The 19,468-nt window shown below is 38.3% G+C and overlaps 2 protein-coding genes and 1 long non-coding RNA gene across 3 annotated transcripts; 1 reads left to right on the forward strand and 2 right to left on the reverse strand.

Annotated features, from left to right (window-relative positions):
* Positions 1–1,794: 1,794 nt before the first annotated feature.
* On the reverse strand, positions 1,795–6,134 carry LOC131330110 (uncharacterized). Its single transcript, XR_009200965.1, has 2 exons — positions 5,884–6,134; positions 1,795–4,405 (listed from the first exon to the last, which is right to left on the reverse strand). It is a non-coding gene; the product is annotated as an uncharacterized LOC131330110 (long non-coding RNA).
* A 1,203-nt stretch (positions 6,135–7,337) lies between these two features.
* On the forward strand, positions 7,338–11,290 carry LOC131330081 (ras-related protein YPT3). Its single transcript, XM_058363583.1, has 2 exons — positions 7,338–7,809; positions 10,515–11,290. The coding sequence occupies exons 1-2, from the start codon at positions 7,589–7,591 to the stop codon at positions 10,948–10,950; spliced, it is 657 nt and encodes a 218-aa protein (XP_058219566.1). The 5' UTR covers positions 7,338–7,588; the 3' UTR covers positions 10,951–11,290.
* A 318-nt stretch (positions 11,291–11,608) lies between these two features.
* On the reverse strand, positions 11,609–18,290 carry LOC131330070 (chaperone protein dnaJ C76, chloroplastic). The gene is made up of 9 exons (XM_058363564.1): positions 17,870–18,290; positions 16,892–17,020; positions 16,663–16,792; positions 16,200–16,320; positions 15,182–15,263; positions 14,622–14,675; positions 13,960–13,998; positions 12,828–12,927; positions 11,609–11,936 (listed from the first exon to the last, which is right to left on the reverse strand). The coding sequence occupies exons 1-9, from the start codon at positions 18,095–18,097 to the stop codon at positions 11,806–11,808; spliced, it is 1,014 nt and encodes a 337-aa protein (XP_058219547.1). The 5' UTR covers positions 18,098–18,290; the 3' UTR covers positions 11,609–11,805.
* Between the last annotated feature and the right edge of the window lie 1,178 nt (positions 18,291–19,468).

Genomic DNA, 19,468 nt, shown 5'->3' on the forward strand with positions numbered 1-19,468 from the left:
ATACAACTGGCCTTAAAAAGTTCTAGAGACCGATTGTATCGATACTGATTAATTCAGTATCGATACTTCAACAACTAAGGTCGTTCCAGAGATTTTTGTATCGATACTGAATAGAGCAGTATCGATACAAAGGGGTGTTCGAGCAGATTTTCTGCAGATTTCAAGGAATCTAACCACAACAACAACAACAACAACAACAATAGACACGATTTCAAGCAAGGAGAGCACTTCTATCACATATATTGAGAGGTAGAATCCCTACCTCGAGGCCGAAGAATGAAACCCACAAGAATTTCGAGCCCTAGCTTCCGAAAATCGAAACCGAGAGCGATACGACTCCACCGAGCTCCAACCGGTGAAATACGGACCACAATACGCGTAGAGGATGAATGTTTGAAGGTTGTGTTGAGTGGGTTTTGGGTTATTGGAGTGAAATTTGGTGAGAGAGCAAGAGAGAGGGAGAGAGCCGAGAGAGGGAGAGAGAGCCGGTGAGGGAGTAAGAGGGAAAAAAATGATTCCACGCTCTCCCACCCTCCTATATATACTCCTAAATTCACAAATCACACCTTAAATCCTTCCACAATCAATTCTATCACTTTGACCCCAAATCACATAAACACCATTATTCCTTACTTCTTTCCCAATAAACATTTAAAGTTAATTAAAATAAATACGGGTCTCTACAATAATTATGAAAAGAAAAAGATTTTTATAAAAAGACATGGGATTGATTTTCTTAAAAGGAAGTTTAATGGATATTGGTGTAACATCTAAGCGAAGAACTCTGACGAGCTATGTTTGAATTAGCGCCTATGGATTGTGAAAAGGATATGGCCGGGTATCCATTGAATTGATATCAATTCCATTGTTTTGCTGGGGTCGCTCCCCGGGCTATCAAATTACCGCCTATGATGGTCAAGATGATGGTCAAGATGATAATATGATGATTATGATAATGATTGATATATCTCTCTTTGTCTAACTTGTGGTAATTGCAACTTGAATATGATTGTTCTCTCTCTTACCATTTTGCAAGCTGATGGATTATTATGCTATGTTTTTATCCTACTTAATCCCATGTTTATTATGTGGCCTTAGTATATCGTAACTTATTGAATTGGTTTTGTGTTTAATGAAACCCTTTCAGGGAATCAAGAATAAAGAAGGTTTACTCATTGCATGTGGAAGATTGCAGTGGATATATATGGCTAAATAAAATAAAGAGTGATAATAAGTGGCACTTGTGTGTGCGAGCCAAATGATGCAATTTTAAAGTTGTTAGACAAAGTTTGTATTTGGTATTCGCTAGATAGCTCTGATTGTAATATATTTTATTTTACGGACCTGGGAGTTTCTAAATAAATATAAATTACAAATAAATAAATTTGGTTGTATGAGGTGATTTTTAATCACTGGCCATGTCACGATTTTTACCTTTTAATTTTGGGTCGTGACATGAATACTCCAGCTCAGAAATAGTCACAGAAGCAAGGTATAAGAGTACCACCAATCATTTCCTATTTCTCCAAAATGGGAACATCAGTTCCTCCAATGGATCGATAATTTATTTTCAAACTACGAAATGGAGAATCGGGTTTTAATTAGTCTCCAAAACCACTTTTCTGATAAAATACGTTGGTTTGGACCTCTCCAAAATGAAGAATTTGGGTGCAGTTGCTCAAGCCAAACTTAATAAACTTATGCATTCTTTTACATAGCACAAGTGACAAGAGTACAAGACAAAGAAAGACTTGCAACGAACCCCATTCATATAAGTTCAATTCTATAGGCATATAAACAAATTTTTTTTTTTTTTTGATAAGTAAATTTCATTAGAAAAGCTCAATACTCATACATAAAGGGGCATACCCCAGTAAACAAGAGAAAAACACCTCCCAAAATGCTAACACAGCGCAATGCCTAGGCATAAACTTGAAAATAGAAAACAGCAAGCCCAGAACAAGGCATCAGATCAACAAGAAAAAAACTAAGAGAAAATACAAGTAGGCAATCTCCAACCAACTCCTAACACATTATTAAGAGCCGTGGGTTTAACCCCCCTTCTAGTACTCAAAGAGTCCCTAATAGCATTCACTAATAGAGCAGAAACTTGGTCCACTGCAGAGGCGTGGCCTTGAAAGATCCGAAGATTCCTTTCTCTCCAAATCACATAAATTGCTGCAGCAAGAGTACTCTCATGATTAGGCACTCAAGACCCTTTCCTTTTACATTCCCAGTGAACCATTCCACCACATCTTCCAGACTACTCAGGACACCAAAAGTTGGAATCTTACCCCACACTTCATTCCAAACAATAGAAGAAAAAGAGCATCGAAAAAACAAATGGTTATGGGACTCTATATCATTCCTGCAAAGCACACATGAATCCTCCACATTCATTTCCCAGTTGCGGAGTCTATCCCTAGTACTTAGCTTGTATTGTACTGCCATCCAGAGGAGAAACGACCATTTCGGCACAATCTTACTTCCTCATACTATGTTAACCCAAGTACGAGAGGGAAATCGGTGTCGGATAGCTTCCCAAGTTGACTTTGCAGAGAAACGACCATTAGACTGAGGCAGCCACATTATGGAATCCTCCCTTGTTACATCTGATTTAAGATCAGAGGGGGTGTGATTAATAATAGCCTGAGCAACTCTATTTCTAGTTCGAGGCCGTCTCCATTCCCCTAGGAAAATGATGGACGAAACCCTGGCTCGCAAAGATCTTCCAAGATTGAAAACCACCTCACTGCCAAATCTATCATAAAGGGGTCCCATTGGATGCCAATTGTTGAGCCAAAGGAATGTCCCTTGCCCATTTCCAACCTTATACTTAATCAGCGGCTGCCCTAGCTTTCTAATACTGAATAACTTTCGAATTGTCCAGGATGCATATCATGGGGTATCCATAGACCATAAGTTTCGCCATTTAATGTAGGAATGGACCCATTTTACCCATAACGTATCTGCCTTCAAACATAAAGCCCAAAGATGTCGCATCATAGAAGCTTTATTCCAATATTTTATTTTCCTGAAGCCTAACCCTCCTTCTTTAGGACAACAAATACGCTCCTATTTGACTTTAGCAGCTGAATGCTTAAGATCAGAACCAGACCATAGAAAGGCCATTAAAGTGGCCTTAATCTCCTTCACAACTTTACTAGGGAGAATAAAGATGGAGCTCCAATATACCTGGATACTGTATAAAACTGACTGAATCAATTGAACCATTCCACCATAAGACAGTAATTTTTCAGACCCATGAATTCTATGCAAAATTTTCTCCTTGCGCACCAAACAATCACTAGATTTACTTCTTTAGGGGTGTTTTCGTCTTCTCACCTTTCCGCACCTGACAAGTTCACGCATTTTCTCTGGCAATGATTGAGACAGAGGTGTATACGTCTTCCCCTTTCTTCTTCTTCTTCTTCTTCTTCTTCTTCTCTCTCTCTCTTTCTCTCTCTCTCTCTCTTCCATCTTCGACGATTTGTATCTCTCTTTTCATCTTCAGGATTTGTACAACGTTTCCCTCTGTATTTTTCGATCGTTTGAAAGCTCGCAAAGCATCTCCAACTGCCTTAGCAATTGGAGGTTATAGCTCCTCAACAATTGGAGGTTTTAGCTCTCATAATTAGCTGAAGCACAGAAAATGAATACCCATCAAACTCGTTCAAGGTCGCGGAATAGCATGGTGCTATAGTACCTCGTTGGTCTTGGCAAGGTACTTTAGCCTCGATTGGGTCGATTTCCCCCTTCTCGACGAACTAGGTTTACTCGCACCAACAGCAGATGCAAGTAACGAAAATTCCTTGTCCAGATCCATAACTGAAAGCAGAAAAGAAGAAAGAAAAACACACCAAAAACGAGTCGAAAAAAGGTGTCGTGTGTCGTCGTGTTGTTCGCTCTGGCAAAAACAAGAGCCATTGTGTCGTCACCTTTGTTGGGTAAGTTATTCAATTTTTTTCGCATTTGTCAGGTTTACGTCAATTTTTTTTATGGATCATTGGTTCATCTCCACGAAATTAAGCCACTTGGCTTTTTTTTTTTTTGTCTTTATTTAAATTTTTTTTGCCTTGTTAGTTTTGCATCAAATGTTTGTTGATTATTGATTTGTCACGCCCTCGATTTTTAACGTAAATAAAAATAGTTTTTCATAAATAAAACTCCTTACATTATCTTACATAATACCCCAAAAAGAGTTTACCATTTCCTGGTCATTAAAGTACATATCCAACTCAAAGAGTTTGAATATATTACATCATTAAAAGAAATTGAGTTAAGGTTCTATTACATCCCAAGACATGATTTACCAAAATGTCCATGAGTCACTTATATCACATCTTTCAAAAATATGCACTTGGATGCATGCACTTTACTTCATGCTACTGCTCCGGAATCACACCTGAAAAATGAATGGTTGAGCTATACTAGCCCAGTAGAGAAATCTATACAACCATTATGTGCAAATGAGATGACCAGTAGAAAGAATAAAGGAGGCAGAATACGGTATCTGGTATCTCAAACGTGAAACCAAGCATGACTAGAAAATATCTCATTGTCGATTACGGAAGTAAAGCACATGGGCTACGCACCAAGATTCTAGTCAACCTTGATGGTCTATTATCCATACATTTTACTCACGACTACCATTGCCTCCCATCCAATCCCGAGATACCTATCCGACATTCTGACTTCACAATATACATAACAACAAACTTAAAGTGTACAAGTATATCTCTACGGTATCATGTCCGAACAACCAATCACTCCACTCAAGGATTCATTCCACTTAACCTTTCTTTTTGTTTATATGTCACCTTAGCAAACTAATATCACACATCATGAGCGAATGATCTTTCCGGGCTATTCTTGGAGTCCCGTTACTCCCCACAAGAACCTCTTTCAATGGTGGTGCTAATCCATGTCACACAGTATAGGTCTTCGTTACCACTTTCCCCTTAATACACTTCATGACTCTACCATTCGTCTCAAATACAAATAAGAGATCTCTAAACAAAACTCACGTTCACATGGAAGTAGTAAAGAAATTTCATTTCAAACAACTCACAAAATCATTATACTATCGGTTTCCCATATCGTTATACATGTGTTCACGTAATCACTAACTAACTTACTCATAACGATTCCTATCTCCCATCCTTTAGCTCATTAGATCGTACAAACTACGCTAGGGATTTATTATGCCTAGAACAAAAGGAAATGTCTCTCATGCCCACTCCTAGCACGGTCAAACCTAGAGGTGTGTCCTACATGTCTGTTTCTCGTATCGCATGGCAACACATGTTGCTTCTGTCCATCTCAATTCATTACGTTCTCTAAATTCTCGTTTCAACATCATTTAACCCTCATGGAACCCGACAACCACCTCCAAGGCCTAAACATACCAATATGCTCCCGAGCCCAAGAGCATACTTAAACAAAACCCCACAGTCGACTTGAAACCATTCCACGAACCTATCTTATTTTAGCTACAACATCGTATCGGTTTAGAATTAGGCTATGCGACCACCATCGTTAGAAAGTAGACTTTTCGTACATCAATTTTGATATATAATATGCCCCAAATGGAGTCCGGATGATAAAGTTATGTTCGTCCGAAGTTTTCCAAAAATGCAGTTTTTTCAATTCCTACCGGTAGAGAACCAAATTTTCAGGTCCCATCGGTAGAGAACCAAAACGGACCCGCCACAAGATTTCGCCTACTAGTAGGACTAAAATCCCTACCGGTAGAACTTAGGTTTTTCAGCGTGCGATTTCTAGTTTCAACAGATTTTATCCAACAACAAAAATGGAAGTTCAAACACCCTTAAACACACCAAATCAACACATAACCACATAAAGGAGGTGAGAAATCCCTACCGAATGTGTTTTGAGCATAACCTCTAAATGCCATGCGAGCCCTAACTTCGAGAACCTTGAAATCGACCGAATACTCCTCTCCGAACTCCAATCAACCGGGTACGAGCTCAAGAACACAATTTATAGGTGAAGAGGTGGGTGATCTTCATGGGTTTCAAGTTCTCGGGTGTGATTTGAGTGAGGGTGAGAAAGAGATGGCGAGAACCGTAAGAGAGGAGAGGAGTCAGGAGAGTAGAGAGAGAAATGAGTTGGGTTTTTACTCATCTACACACACACATATATATACTAACACAAACATGAATTGCACTTGCACCCCTCTACTAACAATCTCATCACATTAACTTCAAATCAAATAATCACATCATATTTCACCCATTTTTCCTCAACTTCTAACATTTATAAAACTTTTAAATAATTACGGATCTCTACATGATTCATCTCGATAAGAGAAATTGAAAAAGTAAAAATTATTGTCCAAATTTTAAATTTTTTGAATAAAGACAAAAATCAACAAAAAAAAACCCAAAATTTTCGACTTTATTATAAAAGAATTTGAGTTTGGATCATAACTTATTACTTTTTCAGTTCCTCTCATTGATACGAAACAATAATCTATAAAAATTTGATGCGAAACTAACTGATGCGATTTATTTTGTGAATAAAGACAAAATAATAAGCAAGTGACTTATTTAGCCAAAACACACTTAATCTAAAATGTAAAAATATTATGATTAAAATATTTAAAATTTTCAGATAAAATAATCCCAAATAGATAGATTTTTTGTGATTATCTTTGCTTTTATTCAAAATTCATAATTTTTAACTTTTAAATTCTACTCGTCGAGACGAGTTAGTAATTTATAAATTTCTTTTTACACAAAACTAAATACTCCTCAATAGGCTTGGCAATCGGACTCACCCCCACACCGTCCCTTGTAAGGGCGGGTTTTTCACCTCATTTTCGGGTATTGGATTGAGATCAGGGTTAAATTATTAAAACCCAACAGAGTTCGAGGTGAAAGCACCCCGCCCCCAAACCTGCCCGAATCAGCCTCGATATTACCTACACTGAAATATATTTATATATAAAATTATACTTTTATCCGAATCCATTTCTTTCGGGGAAATTTTTTTATCATTATACTTAAAATTTTATATTCTTACCCTAATATTATTATCATTATACTAAAAAAAACTTATATTTTTACCTTTATATTTTCACATCACCATTATACTAAACTAACACTTTATTTATAATTATTTTTATTTTACTTTTAGATTAAATTTTTTTTTAATTTCTTACGAAGCGGACGAGCACGGATAAACCCGTTTCTCGATCAGAACGGGAACAGAGATAGCCAAAAAATACCCACCCAGAGTTAGGGCCGTGTAATAATTTTTTGGTCGAAATCAGAGTATGCCAAATCCCACCCCACCCCACCCCACCCCATCCCGTCCCGTTACCATTCCTACTCCTTTACTGTTTATCAGGCCAAACTGGGCCAGAGTGGGTCCACAAGAGTCGCAGACATTTGACGTAAAATACTTCTAAGGCCGTTTAATCGGAAGCCGAAGAGAAACACGAAAGAATCGTGTCCCTTTAGAAAGCTCCCCAATCCAAGAATCTAGCCAACCTGACAAACAGTCGCCTAGTCCCACTACATTCACAAAAGTGAGAGAGAGAGAGAGAGAGAGAGAGAGAGAGATGTCAGGTTACAGAGGTGAAGATGAATACGATTACTTGTTCAAGTTGGTGTTGATCGGTGATTCAGGTGTGGGTAAATCGAACCTGCTGTCCAGGTTTACAAAGAACGAGTTCAATCTTGAGTCCAAGTCCACTATTGGTGTCGAGTTCGCTACCAAAAGCCACAAGCTTGATGGCAAGGTCATCAAAGCTCAAATTTGGGACACCGCTGGTCAAGAAAGGTCTCTCTCTCTCTCTCTCTCTCTCTCTCTCTCTCTCTCTCTCTCTCTCTCTCTATGAAATATTTCCTTTTTCTTATGTGGGTATCTCTATGTGTGCCTGTTTGGTTATGTTTCCATCGTGGGTTTTTTTTTGGGTACATATGTGGGTTTTTGAGGTTACCCTTAATTTTATCTTCTTCTTTTTTCCTTTAATCACTTGAATTATAGTTTTTTTGGGGGGTAAAATATGTCACTTGAATTATAGTTGTTTGGTTTGGATCGATCAGGAAACTATAAATGATGGTCTTGAAAGTTTTGACAAGCTGTAGGTTTCGATGGTCACTGAATTGTTTTCGATTTAGATTTTTGCCTTATTACTACGAGAAGGTCTGTCATTTAGTGAATCCGGTTGAAGGAATGAACTTTCAAGAAACTTGTTATTTGACTGAAGTGAATGAATATGTGTCCAATACCAATTCATCATCTTTACAACGATCGAGTAACTTGCAGGTTGTATTGAAGTTATGCCACAAGGTAAGCAACTTCCCTGCTTCCTTTTACGATAACATACTTCTTAAATTCATAGGGAACTTTTTAAGTGAGCATGAGTCTTTGTTTTATGTTTTGAAGTTCTATCGGGGAAATGATATACACAGGAAGGGTCGCTGTAGTTTTTGATTGTTGCATCGTGCATGAGGAAAAAATGTCTATAAGCACTATTGTCGACGAATGTAAACTTATGAGTGTCTGCCCATTTAGCACTATTGTTTATAGGGGTAGACTGTCAATTTGTAGGTAAGTTACACCATGGAAGGCCTTTGTTACATACCTTGCAGAACATGACTGTAACTCTATGTCATGGTAACTTTGTAGGGTTGCACTCGAACTGAGCCTGCTTAATCTTGCTTTGAGTTTGGATTGTTCTCTTCATTAGCTTAGTTCAATAAACTTCGAACTGAGCGGAGTTTGGATTGTTTTCTGTAGGCACGGCTTATTGAACTTTTGTGTGTCTCTGCCACCCTTTTTCTATTTTTCTTTGGGCAAGGACAAACAGGCAGACATTTTAGAGGAAATGTTTTCAAAATGTCTGTTCTGAACTAAGCTTACCGCATAAAGCTTGGCTAGATTTTGGACCCATGGTGATCACTCAACCAAGAAAGCAGCGTAGTAGATGTAAAGCAATTAACATACCAAGTGCCGTGAGACTCCATTGCAAGCGTTAGAGTAACGCAATAATATGCGAAGTCAAGAACAGAAAGGGGGAAACAATTTGTAGACTTCTATGCCAAAATGATTCCTTGGCCTTGAACAGGGTTAAATATAAGCTGGGTTTTTCCCTATTGAACCATGTTGTTTACTGTTTCAGTAGTGTAGCAAAGCTGAGCTTATTGGTTTTGGGTTTAAAGTTTAAACTGTGACGAAGGGGTAAGACCAGTCATGGTAAAGAGCTTGGCTTGAGGTAGTCTTATAGGATTGCTTCAGAGTTCAGAGTGGTCGTTCCATAAACATGCTAGTGGATAACCTTATAATTTTCCAGCTTGCCCCTGCCACCACCACTGCCACTCGTCCACCATGGCTGCCACCTCAGCTCCGCTAAGTCATATTTTGAATGAAAGATTGTGTTTAATAATAGGTTTGTGCCTAATTTTCCGCGTGATCCAAGGAGTGGAAAACTTTTCCGGCACATTTTTAGATCTGCAGCGAATGCTGCAAAACAGAAGAAACCGAGCCATGTTTCTGGAAAATGTGTTTTTTTTTTTGGAAATACGTTTTCACCAAAAAGACACAAATAGTGTGAAACTTTGGTTGTCTAAGGTTCTAGCCTTAGTAATCTTGGTGAGTTGGTGACAGTTTTTCACTCTCTGCCCCTTGAGGCCCTTTACCATGTTTTGGAGTCTTATACCAAGGAGTTAAGTTTGTTTTATTGCATGTCATCAGTATTGCTATTCTTTTGTATGAGAGACAGGAGGAACTCGTGCACATTTTTGTGATTTTGATGTTTCATCATCCTGTCAGTTTTTTTATGGTTGGACTTGATGCACGAAGAAAGAACTCTTCTTATTGCTACTTTAGAACCCCTTTTTTTTTAACGGCTTGCTACTTTAGAACCTATTGGCATACTTTAAGGTGTTTGGTGGATTGTGCTCCATGTTTTGGCTGAAACATTTTTTTTATCTCAGCAAAGAACCTATTATGTGCATGCACACGCGGTAGCTAGAGGAAAAGGACCTATTTTTTTTAGGATGACTGATCTTTTAATCCAGTCCATATATTGTCTTTTTCGGTAGCTAGCGTAAATGCGTCTCAGGTACATCAATTAGTAGGTATGAGAATATTAATGTTGCATCCCTGACAAATTGTTACTTTACCCATTCAAAGCAATTTACTTGAACATACTCTGTCACAGAGTATATAATCATCTGCGTTATTTCATCCACTTGGCCCTTTAATCGCTCAGAGGAAATGATTGATCAAGGCCCCCTTTGCAAGATGGAATTTGTCCAGGGCAAGACTAGAGCGATAGTCAAAACTCCTGGGCATATTCAATTCAACCTTCGCATGAGAAAACAGACTTCAAAGTTCTCCATTCTACATGCACAAAGCCTGAAGAGCCTGTAGGCATATCTGTATGACAAGTAGCAGTAGTTAACTATCAATATCGTTCTTTTGATACTTGCATTGGAATTGTCTTTTTGTTCTCTTTCTCATCTTTATTGTTCCAATAGATATCGTGCCATTACAAGTGCTTACTATAGAGGAGCTGTTGGTGCGCTCCTTGTTTACGACGTCACTCGGCATTCCACATTCCAGAATGTTGAGAGGTGGTTGAAGGAGCTGAGGGACCACACTGACCCCAACATCGTAGTAATGCTCATCGGCAACAAATCAGATCTCCGACATCTTGTGGCCGTCTCAACTGATGATGGCAAAGCACTGGCTGAGAAAGAGTCGCTCTACTTCATGGAGACGTCTGCTTTGGAAGCAACCAACGTGGAAAAAGCGTTTACAGAAGTACTTACTCAAATATACCGGATTGTCAGCAAAAAACCTGTTGAGGCCGGTGACAAGGGCGGTGCATCGGGTATTCCGTCTCAAGGGGAGACAATCAATGTCAAAGGTGACACGTCAGCGTGGAAGAAAATCGGTTGCTGCTCAAGTTAGCGTGTTGGCGTGGATGATTGTCTCTGCTCCAGATACTTGTTTCTTGTACATTAAGGAAGACCTTGCTTTACCAATTTCAGATACGAGCACACATCCATCTACTTGTAGAATGCGAAGAAAAGGAGCTTGGATGTGTTACAAATATTGTCATGAATAATTGAAAGCAACAAAGTTGTGATTTTAAGATATAATGATGGGTAATTGATCGTTCTACCCAGTATTGTTTCTTTTGCTTGAATAATTGGTCAGTATTTTTTTTTTGTGGTTGCAAAACTTACCCAGTTGAACTGCAGCTTGGCTTGTAAATATGGCGAAATTGAGGACTTCAGTTTTGTTCTAATTTGGCAGTTTTTTCTTCTTCTCAGAAACGTTTTTATGTTCTGTCAGTATATGACTGATGGAAGCCCCATATGAGAAATCATCCTACATGTTGTTTACGCTATAAAAGTTGGGAACATAATAACTCTGCTAAATATAACAACGTTTCTTTGCAATTAGATCACTGACTCATGCGTCTGGCCATGTTTAATCCTGATTCTTAGCACCCAACCAAACAAAGCATTTCCCCACTTTCTTTGGAAGAATGTACAGGTCCTATAATATAGGCTTTGTCGTCGACAAATGGAAACAATATGTACACGTGTAACAAGCCAAAGGATAGCTTCTATGTAAGTCATATTTCATTTCTTGATTCCAAAACTCGGACTAATCTCGGTTACACAATTATGAATTTATTAAGACATGCAGCTATAATATGTTGCATTCCAATAAATAATGGCCCGTCTTTAGTAAAGAGTCTTTATATACATGATATGCGCTTGATAATGGAAAACGGAGAGTCTCGGAATTTAAGCTTCAGTTTTCCTTGTCTGACACAGCCTCTGGAAGTTTAAAGGTGGGAGCTTTATCAGCACCCCGTCTTGAGTATTCTCTCCATCTTCGAGCTGCTGCTGCAGCTTTTCGCGCTCTCTCTTTCACGTCCTCCTCTGCAATCACCGTGTAAAGTTTTAGTCGAATATCGTGGAAAATTTCAAGCCACGTGTTTTAGATTTTCAGGCAGCATACTTCTTGACCCACTTAACCTTTCAGATTTTCCTAAGCTTTCTCTTGCCTTTGAAATCCCTTCTTCAGTTCAGAACTTGTTTTTCTGGTTCACTTCACGGAAAGACACAAAAAAAGAAAGCAGAAGACAGACTTGGTTGATTGTTTTCAAAACTTGTTTTCTAAGTATTTTTTTTCCTAATCCGAGTCAGCAGAGAGGGATCCCAGGACGTCAAGAATGTGCGTTTTGCCCTTTTGAAGTTCATTTTGTACTGTCGTTCTCACAACCTAAGGCATAAACGAACTTTGTGTGAAAAAGAACCCATTTCCACAAGAAACTGAATGAGCTATGAAAGTGTCATTGGTTTGTCTTTGAAACAGATCATGAAGAGTGTTCTGCAAAACCGACTCAAAACTTCAACAAAATATCAAGTATTAACCTTCAGTTTTCACTACCATCCTAACTTTGACCAAATTCAACCCTAATCAATCTTTCAAACCTCAACTTCTCCTAAACCTGTTAACAACCAAACTAAAGAATTCTTGGAAACAAATACGAGAGACAACAGAGCAAATAATTATGCTTGAAGAGAAAACCGATGTAATCACATCTAAGAAAAATGCGCACAGGAGACCCTTCCATCACAATTTGTCGAACATCAAGATAAATAAAGGGGAGTGATTTTGCCACTCCCCTTTTTGTTAATGCCACTCCCCTTTGTATCTATATAAGATGATTTGTTTCGTGAGAGAAGGGGAGTGACATTAACAAAGAGGGGAGTGGCAAAATCAATTCCCTAAATAAACTAGCATTTTATCTTTCAAACCCCTCGTACCTGTATTTTGGTACTCTCTGGGCCTGCCCCATATGTTGCTCCAATATGATTCAGTGTCATCAGAACCTTTCTGCTTCATCATCCTCAGTTTGGCTTTTTCCTGGACACGGTATAGAAGCCATCAATTTACACAGATTAGATTGACAGACCCGTCTCACAACAAGCAGCATTAAAAAATGGAAACATGATATAGACAACATCCCAAGATAGAAACTCCTTGGCGTAGGGTATGTATCTCAACTGGAATGCCATCATTTTCTTGACTTTCCTGGTTTATCCCACTTTCAGGAAATATTTCCTCTGTTAACTCAAACTTTTGGTGCTATTTACATCAGTTATCAAGCAACTTGGGCCAAGTTCCGGGATCATTGTTTTCACAGTTCCATCTCCAATGCTCTTCTTTGTCTCTTAGCAGTTGAGATTTAGTTAAATTTTGATATGTGCAACGTTTCATTTAAGAGTGGCACAATGGGTTTTAGACATCGTCTACACAAAAACAATGAAAGAAACTAAACACCATCTCATGCTGCTAGGGTATTCATCAGTCAGGCATTTTAAGAGAGAATATTTTTATCTCAGCTTTCTGTAACATTATTCAACTTAGGGAGTCCCTTCGTCTTTTTGGTTTCATTATATTTCAAGATTCTAGGTTCTGTAGATAATTACTAATATGACACTACTGTAGAATATAACTTTTCAAATTAAGCCAAAGGTGATGTATTTAAGAATAGAAAAATGCTAAAGACACAAACATAAGTGCACACACTCTCACATGGAGTGAGGGACCCATACAATCCATGTGTGTGTGTGCAAGTGTGTAATTTTTGGGCGTCTCTAGCATAGTTACGATTCTTATGAATGTACCAGTTTGGTGTGAAATAGTTTCAAGTGCTTATTTTCTTCAATTAAAATTGTCCTTTGTCATGATGATCACGTCATGAATGTTCACATTTATTGGTCAAGCATGATAAATCGGGTCATTGATTGACCAAATAAGAAGCTTGGTCAAGCAGATCAGCAGATAGACACCACAATAGACGAAAGTCCAATGAGAAGTACTCACAGATCATAAAAAAGAACTGAAATAAAATGAGGCGTAGAAGAAGATGAACGAAAATACCGAAGTCCTTACCAAGATTTTAGATTGTCTCTTTTGCCATCGAGAGCTTGCCTGCGACATTCAGAGTTGATTGATGGGAAATGATAACCAAATACAGAAAAAATGAAAAACTAAGTAACAGGTTAACCATTTGGTCTGATAGATCTTAAAACCTAAAGTAAAAAAGATTTTCATAAGAAACAAGGTATCCTGACATAAGTTTTTCCATAATTTTGCCAAGGAATGACAGCAATTACGCATGAAAAGAATTAGCACCGGCACATAATTAACTGCTACTAAAGATCTGCAGCTAGCAAACAGTCAACTAATACATTGAATTGCAGAAAGCTGTCTAGTCGAAATAGTTTTCATTGGATTGAAAACTATCATCTTGTAAAGGTCTTTTGTAGGAAGTTGTTCTACCCGAATACTTGAACCCAGTTCACTCAACCACTCAGGGCAATACAGCAACAGCATTTTTCTAGGCTCTTTATGTAAATATCAAATTTTCATACAACAAAATTCATTTTCACCACCCAAAAAGAAGAAGAAGAAGAAGAAGAAACCATTATAAGTTATAACCTTGAAATCAGAACTTCTCAGGGGAAGTAAGGCAACATGATCACACCACTCAAGTCCGAGGGTAATAATTGTCTACGCAAAAGTTCAAGTAACATCGGAGTTTGAGTGGTTACCATTCGGAAAACATCCACCGAAGCAGATCCCATGCCTGAAAGCATCAGTGCAACCTGATTGTCATTAATGGAAACCATTAAGTTTTAGCTCTATTAGTCTTAACTTGAATAAACCTGACAAACCAACAAAGCTACTAAGCACAATATTGGGGGCAACCTTTTTGTGTTTAATATATAAGAAAAACAGTCAACATACATCAGGAGAAGTTTTGAATGGTTACTTGTCCATTTTAAGTCATCGTGAAGATTTTATCTCCACAGTGGAATATCAAGCAGGAAAACTAGTACCTAATATCACAATATATAACCTGTAAAAGAAATTTCTAAGTCTATGTTAAAACTAGGGCTACCCCAATACTATCAAGCCTAATATGCATTTTGTGCCGTCGAAGTTCATTGTTTAGGAGCAATCTGGAAGATGAACCCTGAATCAGATAAATACAAGGCGACAAGTCGTGAGTTCTCTAAGCGATTAAGCAATTCACTTGGTGATTTCAGGAAAAAAAAACAAAACAATTGAAGAACATATTACAGTCCAATAGTATAGCTGTGTGCCTTACATTTACTCTTTCTACCCTTCGCATTTCATCTTCGAGCAAAGACAATTGTGGGGCAGAAGTCCAATGGATGCAATCTACTGGGCTGAAATAAAGAAGAACTAATTGTCTAAGGACATCCACTCCACAAATTTTACCAACATGCAAAAAATTCAATGGTTACTAGTTCTTCGGAAAATATAACAATCTGAAAAACATAAACCAGCTGGTGTCGTAAGCAACATAAAAACAAATGATAGAGTCAAAGAAAGATATTAAGGTATCTAAGTAATAGAGGGACCTTAGAGCCAGCACGACTATCATCTTGAATCATATCCAACGTGAATCTCAACTGCCTCTAAGGCAGCATTGCTTTGAAGATTAGGCATTTTAAGTCACAAATATGCAATAGATAACTAAGTATATTACTTAAAGATGGTACAATGACTCAGCATCCTCAAACTGATCCTCTAGCACCCTAGCATTGCACTCCAGCCAAGCAATCAAATAAGTATGTTAATACACAAATGCACAACATGTTTACTTTCTTGTCACCATCAAAACCCTAGAAGTTGATCAAAAACATTTGGGAACAAGAAGAAGGAGCCACCTAACAAATATTCTCCGCTCAAAACAGCCGGTCCTAAGGACCAAGCTAAAGGACAATGCAAAAAGAGGTGATCCAAACACTCTTCATTCCTTCTACCAAAAAATATTGAGGACAAAAATTGTAGTTAGGCCTTCTTTCAAAAGGTAGCATTAGTTGTGATTTATGAGACTATCATATGCCAAGAACCACGTAAGCACATTAACTGAAGAAGCCCAAATAATTCCAAATCCTTTTATGAGGAAGAAAAGGAGGCACAAGGTTTATCATTGGTGATTTTATTATAGAACAGCTTACAAGAGAGCTCCCTGAAGAGAAAATCCTAGAAGACTATAGTTTGATTTCCGCCCAGCTAAATACAGTATAAATCTTCTACTTCATCTAAAAAATCCTGAATACCATGACATACAACATAACGATAGACTCAGAACATACCAACTATCAATTGCTTGTTGAACTAGTTCAGGTCGCCCAGACTGACTATACACTCTGGCTCTTCCGAAGTCTTCCTCAATGCCAAATACATCTGGGGCTACACTGGCACAATTCTTACAGCCTATAGAAAAAAGCAATGATCTATTACAAATCAAAGGTACCAGATAGTTTGCTACGGAGGATGCCACTGAGGAAGATAAATTAACCGAAAAGACATAAGTAGCAAAAGAACGATCTATACAAAAATAGGGAAGATAATTAATCCCAAAAGGCGTATTCACTGGAGGCTTCTTAATATCTTAAGAAAGCTCAGTGGTAGCTCATGTGAGAATTTGTGCCTTCCCGAAAGTCATACTTTTGGCATCTAAAATGAAGATTCCTAATGATTAGATCCTAGAAGTGCTAAAAGAAACGAGTTCGAGAACATGAGTGGGGTATGAGAATAGAGGCTACTGAAACGTACCTATGCAGCTAAACTCGTCAACAAATGCATGATCCTTAGGGCAGGAATCATCCAAGAAAGGATTGATTGCAGTCAAAGCAAAACCATGAATCTCATCATAAACCATGCGCTGCACAGGATCACTGAGAACCTACACTGCTATAGTCCAGTTACCAAAGAAGCACAAGAAAGAGAACACAGATTTCGATACACAGATTTTCAAGCACTTTATTTCGAGGTGGCTTCTCACCTCATAAACATCATTGATGAACATACAGAAATTTGTGGTGTCTGGATCATTACCACTCAAGTCTGGATGGCAAGCTTTCATGCAATTGTAATAAGCTTTCTTTATCTGCTCTGGTGTGGCATCCGGAAGCTGGTAATGTTGGCCAAGCAAAGTGTAAACTTTGACAAAGATACAAGTACAGCGCAAAATCAGACATGGAAAATATGGAGACATATATACGGCTGTGCTTGGATATTGACTTGGATATGTTTGAACAGATTTTCCCACACCTTTTGTAATCCCCACATAATTCTAAGATCCAAACACAGCCTAACATCAGTAGCTAACTTGTTATATGGTCCTTTTTCTCTAGTCTCAAATCCTTACTTTCACAGTTTCCAGAGTTTCAAGGTCAAAACATCTCTAGTCACAAGATAGAGCATGAAATTTATTCACCTCACCGAATAACACCTCTCTTTCGAACCCAACATCATGACAAGGACGGGAAAGCCCTAATAATACTCCATTCTCATTCAAATACCCTCACAACCAATCCCCAACTGAAACATAAAGAAGAAGACCAATTCTAACTTTTCTTTTTCACTACTTGGTATCCAGCTAAGTGGACCAACTAATCCAAAATCAATCTCATCATCCACTAGCGGGGCTCAATTAAAGCTGGGGCAAAGTACCGTACAGATTGGCCCAACATAGGAATTGATAGCATGCAACTAGATCAAACCCCAGGGCCAGACCAAAGACCAATTCTAACTCGATTGTTGATTTATGAGGATCTCACATGCAATTTCCACCAACAAACACTAACTGGTGTATATGTTTATTCCGTGCACAAGCATGTCAGTGGCTGCTCCAGAAATTTATGATTGTGCGACAGTGTGAAGATGATTGATGGATCACATGTGGACTGTGATTACAAAATAAACCAAGAACATACAGTTTGACAAATATAGAGCTTATAAGAAAAGTTTGATACAGTACCAGACCCAAAACCGAATAGTAATCATCGGCAACCGCCTCGGACGTCCGCGAGTCCCCCGTCGCAACCCGGACTCTGCCAAAACCCTTTCGCTGGCCGCCATGACCCGTCATGCCCCAACCGACACTGGTGCTGGCTAGCATGCGCCATCTACTTCTTGAGCATAAATTCTGAAATGGGTTTTGGAATCTGAGAGCGTCCGTGCACACCGGATACAGCAACTGAGCCATTGCAGCAAATAAGATGAAGAATGGCAAGCAGAGTGATTTTCAGATTTTGTAGTCAATGGAAATATAATTGAAAGGGTGGAAAAAATTTGATTTTTTGTGGGGTTTAATGAGAATAAAATGAAATTTTTGGAAGGAGGAGAGAGGAAATGCCGAGATGGCAAGGTGTGGACCATGTGCTCTCCAAGAATCCAGATGAACCTTGAGTGAATCTCTGAGTTTTAAGCTTACGGGGCACGTGTCTACTCGTGGATTATTGCTGCTTGCACGCTTCATGCAGAGTCCTGTTTGTGCACACCCAAGTTTTCTTGTAGTTTTCTTGGAGGTGTAAGACACTGCTCCGAGAAAGAAATGTGAATAAGAGTCGGATATATTATAAGTTCCAATTGGATGCTGTTTTAGGAAGGTGAATAAGAGTTGGATATGTTATAAATTTCGATTGGATGCTATATTAGAAAGGGGTATGAGTTCATCTGTCCGGATGAGGCCTTGAGGCTTGATGGGACAAGTTTGGCCGGACAATTCGCACCCGGATGAGCTCATCTCCCTCCGCTCACCTTATCCCTTCATTTTACCTACATTATATAATATACTATACATTTATACCCTAATTTTTTCTTGGACCCGAGGATCATGTAGGGGAAATCTTCTGAAAAAGTTTCATTTGAATTTAGACCGTAAAAAACACTTATGGACGGCTGTGATATGCCCTATACGCTCTGTAGTGCACCCAGCACTACAAGGTTTCCGGTTCTGCTTTTCTTGGAGTAGTAAGACACTAATGAACCATTTGTCGGATGTATAAGGTTTTGGATAAATAAGGGGGAAAATTTCAAAATAGCACCTGAGCTTTCACACAAATTACACACAGACACCTGACCTTTTAAAATTATCAAAAAAACACTTGACCTATTTAAAAACTCATCAATTTTTCACCCGCCGTTAACTTCCCATCCAAAACAGACAGAAATGCTGAAAATGTGCATTTTGGCACGAATATTGGCAACACAAGATTAAGGCTTATTTTGGCAAAACACAATATTATACTCATAAACAAGATTAAGGCTCGATTTGGCTTTAAAAGTCAATTAATAACTTAATTTTTGTTTTTATTCAAAAGAAAAAAAGAGCAATTGTTAGTTTTGGGTCAAGACGAATCAATAAGTCACAAAAATTACTTAACTTTTCAATCCAAACCCACCCTAAATAAGGAATCAAGCTTAATTTAGTAATTAAATATCCATAACTATGTAGCCAAATAAGATTACTCTGTATTAAACAAAGGAAAAGGCAAAAACAAAAAACATAGAATAGTCATGGGTGGGTAGAAAAGTGATTGAGTTAAGTAATTTTTGTGACTTATTGATTTGTCTT

The sequence above is a fragment of the Rhododendron vialii genome, chromosome 6a (genome assembly GCF_030253575.1).
Source record: "Rhododendron vialii isolate Sample 1 chromosome 6a, ASM3025357v1".
Taxonomy (NCBI): Eukaryota; Viridiplantae; Streptophyta; class Magnoliopsida; order Ericales; family Ericaceae; genus Rhododendron; species Rhododendron vialii.

Coding starts and splice junctions, on each gene's coding strand:
- LOC131330070 (XM_058363564.1), bottom strand. CDS start 18,097: ATGGCTCAGTTGCTGTATCCGGTGTGCACGGACGCTCTCAGATTCCAA. Junction 12,928..13,959: donor AGAGACAATCTAAAATCTTG/GTAAGGACTTCG, acceptor TACCGTGTCCAG/GAAAAAGCCAAACTGAGGAT. Junction 11,937..12,827: donor CAGAGAGTACCAAAATACAG/GTACGAGGGGTT, acceptor CGGTGATTGCAG/AGGAGGACGTGAAAGAGAGA.
- LOC131330081 (XM_058363583.1), top strand. CDS start 7,589: ATGTCAGGTTACAGAGGTGAAGATGAATACGATTACTTGTTCAAGTTG. Junction 7,810..10,514: donor GACACCGCTGGTCAAGAAAG/GTCTCTCTCTCT, acceptor TTGTTCCAATAG/ATATCGTGCCATTACAAGTG.